We start from the raw sequence: 9298 nt of genomic DNA, 5'->3' as shown, positions 1-9298 counted from the left end.
ATAACTTGTTTTTGTTGTTGTTGTGTTTCTTGCTCGATCCTCTTTAGTTTTCCAGCTTTCAACCTTTTCTATTTATTATTAATTTTAATGATAATTATTTGAATTATAAGATTTACTTATTTTTGGTACTTATTGCGCCGTTTAAAATAAATAACCTTTAACTGTTCAACAGGGAAAGTACAGTTTTCATCAGGAACATCATTTGAATAAACCGCTTGTTACTTGTTGATACCTTTTTGTTTTGTTTTTTGCTTAACAACCAAAATAATACTTGACTTATTTATAATTTTGTTTTAATATTTTTATCAGTTTCTCTGGTCTTTCGTTCAATTCATGGACAATTGAGGGTCAATTTAGACAATTACCAAATCTAGTGATTAATTGAGTGCTTAATTGATGTTGAACTGTTGAACTGAAAAGCCAATGGATATCATTGTTTTGTATTTTGACAACAAATTGATAAAAGTCAACTGACTGTTTAAAATGTGATTTGAGTTTTTTGACCAAATCGAGACTCTAATGAAACATTATCGGGTCAATTTGTATCAAGACTTACGTTGATTGATCTAAAAACAGATGTATTAATCGTAGGAATAATATTGTCCACTCAAGTCCTTTATATTATCTGTTAAATTTGAGATTCTTGACCATTAAAAATCAATGTTTTTAAAGCATTATTGTAAAGTTTAAGTTGAAGGAAAATTTATTTTACTCCAATTCATCAATAAAGTTTCATTTTTAAGTGAACTTGGTTGGTTTTGATCACAAGTTTATCAACTTGCTTCGTCAAGTTTAATCTTGAATTGATTATTTGAATATGACATTTTTCAAGTAACGCAGATCTCGTTTGTTCAGCTATTTGTTCCCAATAGAAAATCGGTAAACCATAATTCAAAAAATTAGGTTCCTGAACATTGTCAACATTGAAAATCATCCTTTAGATTTGTCAACTTACGTGCCCAATGAAAAGCTTACTTGCCAGATACTTGTACATGAAAATCGATAACTAAATTGATGCTAAGTGTAACAAATAAAAATCAATTTATTGATTTTTAACAACAATTATACGCAATGATCGTTGGTTGGTCAATCAAATTATGTTTTGACATCTTTTTAACAATAATTATGAATTAATCATATTGGGATCAAAGTGAGCAAACCTAAGAGGGAGCTAGTTTAAATCCAGTATAAAAGGGTTCAATTTCAGTTATTAAATCATATTACCACTCCAACTCTTAACCATGTCAGTTTCCAGCCAGCGGTCGAGTCAACGATGACTCCGTTGGTTTCCTTAATCCTTCCTTTTACCGTTAACTACCTAGTAAACCTTAACTTGCTGTTAACCAAACTAATTTGTAATCAATTCATTGTAACCTTATAATTGTAAACATTATAACTTAATATTGTATTATTGTAACTCAAATTATTAACCTTCCCTTACCCTTAAACTTGTTAACCTGCATCACAAGCTTATGGTTCGCAGGATTCTTTCAATTGAAAGTTCCACCGAGATTCGTAGATAAGTCATCACCAGTTTTAGTCCTCTGCAAGTTAGCTATTAAAGCATTTTCCTGCAATCGCCTGTCAATATTTCCTGGTTTGCTCTACGCTGAGAATCAAGATTGCGATTGGCTGTTGATAGATTCAAATTAGAATTAGGCAACGTACGTTACAAGCAAATAAAAAAGTAACACTTTGACATTAGTAAAATGCACCGCAATGCAAAATGCACAAATTGCTTAGCATGCAAAGGAACAGGTCACCAGATTCGTAACTGTCCCTTACTCAACAAAGAACGAATGCAGTCTGATAAACCGTTGACAAAATCAAAGGGAAGCAGAAGAAGGAGACAAGCCGAAGAGAGACGGCGATTCCTCCAACAGATTGCTAAACCAGGTGGTCCAACTGAACATCCTGGCGAATATCTACCTTCCAGTCTGACCCACTTGTTAAAACTCGGACCTGAAAATAATAAAAAGAAAACTTTATCATTATATGTTATATGCACTTATCCGTCCTGTACACCCAAAAGCGTAGCAATCGCATGTCATTATCAGACTAGAAAAGCAGGAGCCAAAGGGATTTATTTCGCTAATATTAAACCAAATCAGCAAAATCTGAAGATTGAAGGAACCAAACCTTTAGATGAGGTAAAGAAATCGATTCTCAACATTTGTAAAGACATGCGATTGCTCTCTTTTGATAGCAGAAATGAAACCTTAACCAGCCTTCAAATCACACTCAACGATCTGTTCACAAATAACATCGACCATGTAAATGTCGCGTCCTTATTTGAAAACGTCCCTTTAGAGGTATTAATCAGGTTCTATGTACGCACAGATAAAGGTTTGAAGAAAGAAACTTTGATTGAAGAAATCACTTCAGACCCTACCGCAGCGGCAAGATATCTCATTCGTTTATACAGAAAGTACTACCAAGGGTTAGAGCAGCATAAGAAAATGCCAGCGGCGGAAACAGTAAGACTTCTAGACCTCAATGAGAAGAACGTTGAAGATTGGTTGAAAGAACAGGGACTGTTACAAATAGCGGCCTGCAATAAAAAATAAATATATTGATTTTAACATCAATTATACACAATGATTGTTGGTTGGTCAATCAAACTATGTTTTGACATCTTTTGGTCACAATAATTATGAATTAATCATATTGTGATCAATAATTTTATGCTTACAAAGTGTGCGAATCTAAGAGTTGAAATCCAGTATAAAATGGTTCAATTTCAGTTATTATTAATAAATCACATTACCACTTCAACTCTTAACCATATCAGTTTGACTCCGTTTGTTCCCACAATTATTCCTTATACTGTTACCTACCCAGTAACCCTTAACTTATTGTTAACCAAACTAATTTGTAACCGAATTATTGTAACTTAATATTGTATTAGTGTATACTAAATTGTTGAACTTCCCTGCACCACAATAAAACGCTTTAACACCAACACTACGTTCCTCATAATTCTTTCACTAAGCTTTCTTTCATAGAAAATAATATTCATACGGTTTTAGAATTCGAAAGTTGGGACATTTCGATAGTCAAGGTTTGTACTATTGAAATTTATCAATATTTTATGGCAATCATTCTTCCATAACAGTATATATTCACAGTCATTATCTGATAAATTCAACGATATTGACAGAAAAATATTTGAAGTATGCTGCTGAAGTAACAATTTCAGAAAAAAAAGTCCAGAGATCAAACATACATGTATAATAGAACGATGATTCCGCGAGTCATTCCAGAATCTGTAACTTTTGTGGATACCTCAGCATTCTGTTTGGTCCTTTCGTAATTTTGACAAGTATCAGGGTATAGAAGTTTCTCATTAGTATCATGCCTTGAATAATTTGATAAACAACCCAGGCTCAGTGTTCTGTCATGAGCTGGGTAAAAATATCTGACTGACAAACTGCCTCACATCGTTCCAATGATAACAGAGAGTGGCACATTGATCAGCATTTAGGCTCAGTTCAATGGGAAACACGTCTTCTACGATCCATTTTCCAGTCAATTCAAATTTATCAAATCAAATACTTTTGCTGTGATACGAAAGCAATTAAAATTTAGTTTCAATATTAAACAGATTCCCTTTACATACGAATCTAAAGATCACAATTTTCACTATGAACGCTTTATTCATCAGTATAATAATCTGTTGAACTACATGAACCAGAGCAAAGTCGGAATGATTTACATGAATCTGAATCGAAACAAAAGGTTTACATTTTTCAAGAGAACTTTGAAGCGGCACAGATTTTTCAATGTTTTTGAATCTGCGCAAAGAAATTTCTTTTTATATTTCGATAGATGTCCAACCAAAAAGGTACACAATAAAACATTTGAAATGGTCGATGCAAAACATTCAATTCTGTCAGAATAATGGAAATAGGAAAAGAATTGACAATTATTCTCAGCTGACTGAACACATTATCTACAGCGAGTTTTACATTTTTATCATGGATTCTTTCACACACATTACCCTTTCCAATCTTAAAGAATGCAATGGCCCTGTAAATGAGATGAAAAGTTACAAAACGGTAAATGGTACTTTTGTTAAAGTACTTACGTAAATGTTTCACATTTATATGAATTTTGCCTCAAACATGCTTCTTCATCGCCACCAACTATAACTCTAGATAAAGTTGATAATGTTTACTCAGCGTATTTCATATTTGTCCATCTTGAATGCATCTATTGAAAAAAATGAACACACAATATTAGAAATAATTTCAGAAATTTTTTAGTCTTTGAGAGTCAAAAATCGTTACATAATATTCGCTTCAGAACTCATTATTCGTCCAATGTTAGCTATTCTTGAAGCTGAAGAGCACCTGAGCGCTCTTTGATTAGCTGGTTAGACTTGTTTAATGTCTTGGCAATTTTCATTGACAGTTTTATTCTTACATTGTCGTCATAGGCATCTTTGTTGTACCAACAAGTGTGTATTCAGTTTCTCATCCTAAAATTTTTTAAATTATATTTGTATTTCTCAACAGTTTTTGATTGAATAACATTTAGTTTACTGAAATACTGAGTTGTAATGACATTAAGATAAGATCTGCCAATATGAATCTCATTTCTAGGGTTTACATGTGTATTTCCTATGCATTTATCCCAATTTCATCTTGCTCCTCCTGAAATAATGAATTAATATTATATATTTGTTTTTGAATGATTGAAGTACAATGTGAGAGTTATAAATGTAAAACACAAAGTTACTGGTCCCAAGTAACGATAATTCAAATCAAGTTCATAATTACCATAACTCACTGATGAATCTTCAACTATACAGGGTACTGATAAACCCACTCCAGATTATATAAGAAATAATTTCAGTCAGATCGTTCAGATGCGTCCAATAGATGCAGTTGATATGCTCAACCGAACATAATGCTCCTGTGGACATAATATGTAACCTTTCGTATGGATTTGTATTTATATAAAAACTATGAAACGTTGGATCATTGTGTATCTCGATCTACATTTTGATTCTGATTGTCTCATTAGCAGAGTTAATCCTAAGCCTTAATCCACATCATCTCGTCAATATGTGATAAATAAATATGCAAAAACCATTCGTCATGCAGAGTTCCGAGAATTGAGAGATTATCATGCACTGAGTTTGTCAATAGCATCAATAAGCATTGAGCACAATTTATTGATACATATTAATAAATGCACTAAAATCAATATCCAATACATTTTATTACAAAAATAAAATGAAACATAAAAAAACTGAAAAAACAACTCATGATGCATTTTACCTATTTGAGAATCTAACAAAATATTGAAAATCTTGTCGACAAGATTCAACAATAAGAATGGTTTTATGGAGCAAAGAGAGACAACATGGGAAATTTAAATTTAGATCCAATCAGGTTAATCTTTTAAAATTAAATCAAAGGTTTGTAATGATGATTTGAGAAAAGTGTTAGTTACTATTGCAGCAAATCCATGAATACTGAAAGAGGAGAAGAGAAAATTCTGATCAATGATTTCAGATAAAAAACGTTCTTTAATTTGATACATAATTTAGCAAAATTAAATACGGGATCTTGTGTCAAATGAACTTGCACTGATCTGCTTTCAAAAAATGTATGCCAAACCCATTTCCAAGACACAGATGAGTTGAGACGAAAAGGTGAAAGCCTCGAAATCTACTCAAGCAAGGTCGACTGGAGAGTTCTGGATTCATTATAAGAATCAGTATTGGAAAAGTCTGAATCCAGCAAAAATTTGGATTCATTCGAAAAAAGTTGACAAATTTATCCAGTAAAATGAAAACTCTTGGCAAACTTTTTCTCTCGACTCAAGAGCTCAGATTATTCAGTCGACGAGCAACACTTTCATGAATCAAATGAAATCTATTTTCTTGAGAAAAGATTGAATAATTCATAGTGGTTAGATCAGGCATATTTACTGTATAAATGAACTACTACTTTCAGTGTTGAAAGGAAATGTAAATCAATTGTAAGCCAATTATTACGGATTTCATGGTTAACAAGAAAGTTAAATCTGATCAATTTTTCTCAAATAAACATCAGATTTTCAGGAATAGAGTTGCCTTTTGGATTGAATAATTGGATTGCCCTTTGATAGTTTTAACCAAAATCGAGATTCAAGATAAAAATTTGTCGTTTTTTGACCTGATATTTTGAAGGTATGAGTTTCGACAGTAATATGAATTAACAATTTCAAAGTCATTCAAACAATAGCTTTAAAAGATTGGTATCAAAATTTGAACCATTAAATTATTTCGACAATCGATTCTCAATCGCTACAAAACGGTGTTTAATGAACGATTATTGAGTGAGATCATCAAATGCTGTTTTAATTGGCAATTAACTTCATTACTGGTTTAACTGGTAATAAATAGTTGACCCATTTTATTGTATTTCATGCAATTAATCATTAATCGAGTTAATATCGATCATTTTAAGCGAACGATTGAACCTGCATATTGAAACTGAAAAACTAGAATCAAAACAAACCTAAAAATGTTACCCATGATGAAGTAATTAATCAATATGAGTTTAAATTTACCAACACATTTCCAAATGACTTAATTTAACTTTCAACTAATCAGTTCCAGTGGATTTACTATTGATTGTTCATAGTCAAGACCTTGACCGTAATTGGGTTTGAGCTAAAAAACTAATGACAAGTAAAAAAAATTGTCAATAATCAATCGTTGCAAGGTTGAAATGAGTCTTGGTTTTAGGTTGAAATTAAGACAAGCAACCTCTTGAAACCTCTGTCCTCTGTCCTCTGTACCTGTCCTTTGCCAAGAAATGTCACTTGCCCTAGGGTTTGAAAAGGGTTTTACTGAAACCTCTGGAAAGGTTTTAAAATTTTGGGTTAACTTTAACGAGAATTGCTTTAACCTCTGAATTTCCGGTTTAGTACTGCTCGACCAATACTTTAAGCTTTTAAGACAAAAGGATAACCAAATATCCTCTAGAAACACAAATTTATTGAGTCTTTAAACCAAACGAGCAACAAGATCCAAATATTCAAGCAAATTCACTTGATTATTGACATACTGAGTGTGATATTTTACATAATTATCATTCAAACGCATATATTTTTTGTTTTTTTTATGAACTATCTTGCCATCTAAAACATGACTTAAATCGATACGATAGTCAAACTCGAATTTTTTCAATTGATCAATAAGGGTAAATAAATTTGGTGAGCCATGATTGAAGCAACTATTAAGTTTGTTATGAAAACCTTCGAGATGGTTAGTTGTCCTTGTACCAAAATTGCCAAAATGGTTCCAAATTTCTCGAATAAAAAGCGAATCATTTGAGATCCAAGTTGATTGAATATAATATATAAATTCATCAATTTCATCATCTTCAATTGTATTCAAACTTGTAATTAAATACCAAACTTCATCCAGATCAGTCAATGAAATCAAAGGCAAAGCTAAACATCTTTTTATCAATAATTTAATTTCATTATTTTTTTCATATTGTTTCTTCAAGCCTAAATTTTGTAATTTCCTTAGTAAACATTGAGTAAAATGGAAATAACATCCATGTATGTTAATATTGGGAAAAAAAGTTTTGAATGATTGCATTATTGCCATCTCAAAATCACAATGTAAATGTTCTGGTCTGAATATGATACCTAATTTATTCCTAATGGTTGATGTAATAACAGAGATAAGCTTAAGATATGTGGTCATTTTTTTATCAGGTAAAAGGGCGAAAACTACCGCAAACATATTTTCATTGACAAGAACATGAAAAGTAAATAATTGATTGAATTGTTTCGGAGCTGACGAAAAAGTCCCATCTACATAAACTCTATCAGAATTAGCTAAATATTGCAAAAAAATTTCAGAGCTAAAAATCATCATTTTACTATCATTATAAATTAGAAATGGTTTTTTATCTAAAGTTAGTTGATAATCAATTGGAATTGTTATATTTTTTTTATCAATGGGTGGAAGTAAAGAATTACGTTTTGAATACAATTGAGACTTCATACTGATGAATCTAGGAGCTATTTTTATATCTTTGTTATTATTAATTAACTCCAATGTTCTTTTTTCTCGAACCTAAGTTGAAAATATCACAATGTTAGTGAATTGAATTTAAGTTAAACAAATTTGTTAATTACTTACTAAGTTGAATATCTGTTTCAATGACAGATTCGGAGATTTTTCAATTTTTTTAAACATTTGCTCCCTACATTTGAGCTTTTCAATTCTATCCAAATGGTTTGAATGGTTATGTTGAATTGGATGTTTGATTATATCCTCATTTTCACTTATCATAGTGACATTACAATCACTTTGAACGCACTTCCAATACATTCTAGAGTTAACCTTATTTTTTAATAAGTAAAGCATATCACAATAAATCAAATTTTTACTATTACGTTTATTGAGAACGAAATCCATGTTTTGAATATTTGAAATAAAACATCAAACTGAGCAAACCTAACTCTGACTTTGACCTGAGAATAGGTTAAACTTCTTAAAATCCTACAATGAATTTTCCCCTCAAGCCCTGAGTTTAAACGTTAAGGATTAAAGGATTGGTCGAGCAGGAATAGACCGAATTTCCTTCGCCATTGTTTCAATGTTAAGCCAAAACAAACATTGGCTTGAAGCCATTTTTATGAGCAAGAAGAAGGATTTGGCCAATTTCCGGATCCAAATTGACCACTTTGACTACTGAACAGAAGAGCAAAATCCTTGAGACAAATGAATCACCTCAACTGGAAACAGTAAACGATAACCTGTGATACACTCTGTTAACGAGAAACCATAATGATGGATATCTTTGGGTCACATTTTAAATAGATTTGAACCCCAAAAAGAAACCAGAACACGGAAGTCAAAATAAATCGATAAAGAGAAGAAAGAAAGAAAGAGATTTAGACAGAGATAAAGCATCAGAGAGGGAGATTAAAAGAGGGTGAAACAAAAAGAAATGTCGACAGAGGATGAGAAAAAGATGAAAGAAAAATTGAAATGAAAATTTAAACGGACAATAATAGTTTAAACTGACAATGATAGATGGAAGTAGGTGTTGAGATTTAATCATCCAAAACCGTTTTAATGATTGATTAACAATTAGAATGAGATAAAATCTGAATTGCTTAATTTTTAAATAAAATCATAGCGACCTCTGTCTTCCTCTGTCTTTTCACATCCTCCTCCTTCATCTTCTTTCTCTTCCTCTGTCTTTTTAAGCCTCCTTCTTCCTCTTTTCCTCTCCCTCTCTCTTTCTGTCTCTCTCTTGTTTACTTTTTGGTTGAG

General features: G+C 31.6%; 1 protein-coding gene across 1 annotated transcript; it reads right to left on the bottom strand.

Annotated features, from left to right (window-relative positions):
- Positions 1 to 7003: 7003 nt before the first annotated feature.
- Positions 7004 to 8116, bottom strand: LOC112538666 (uncharacterized). The gene has a single exon (XM_025160483.2). The coding sequence runs from the start codon at positions 8015 to 8017 to the stop codon at positions 7004 to 7006; it is 1014 nt and encodes a 337-aa protein (XP_025016251.2). The 5' UTR covers positions 8018 to 8116.
- Between the last annotated feature and the right edge of the window lie 1182 nt (positions 8117 to 9298).

The sequence above is a fragment of the Tetranychus urticae genome, chromosome 2 (assembly GCF_039701765.1).
Source record: "Tetranychus urticae isolate SD_2017Ah chromosome 2, NJAU_TeUrti_SD_1.0, whole genome shotgun sequence".
NCBI classification, from domain to species: Eukaryota; Metazoa; Arthropoda; class Arachnida; order Trombidiformes; family Tetranychidae; genus Tetranychus; species Tetranychus urticae.
The sequence above is the reverse complement of the archived record's forward strand: the minus strand, read 5'-3'. Positions and strand labels throughout refer to the sequence as shown.

Bases quoted from the DNA above. Each gene is read 5' to 3' on its own strand.
- LOC112538666 (XM_025160483.2), bottom strand. From the start codon at position 8,017: ATGAAGTCTCAATTGTATTCAAAACGTAATTCTTTACTTCCACCCATT.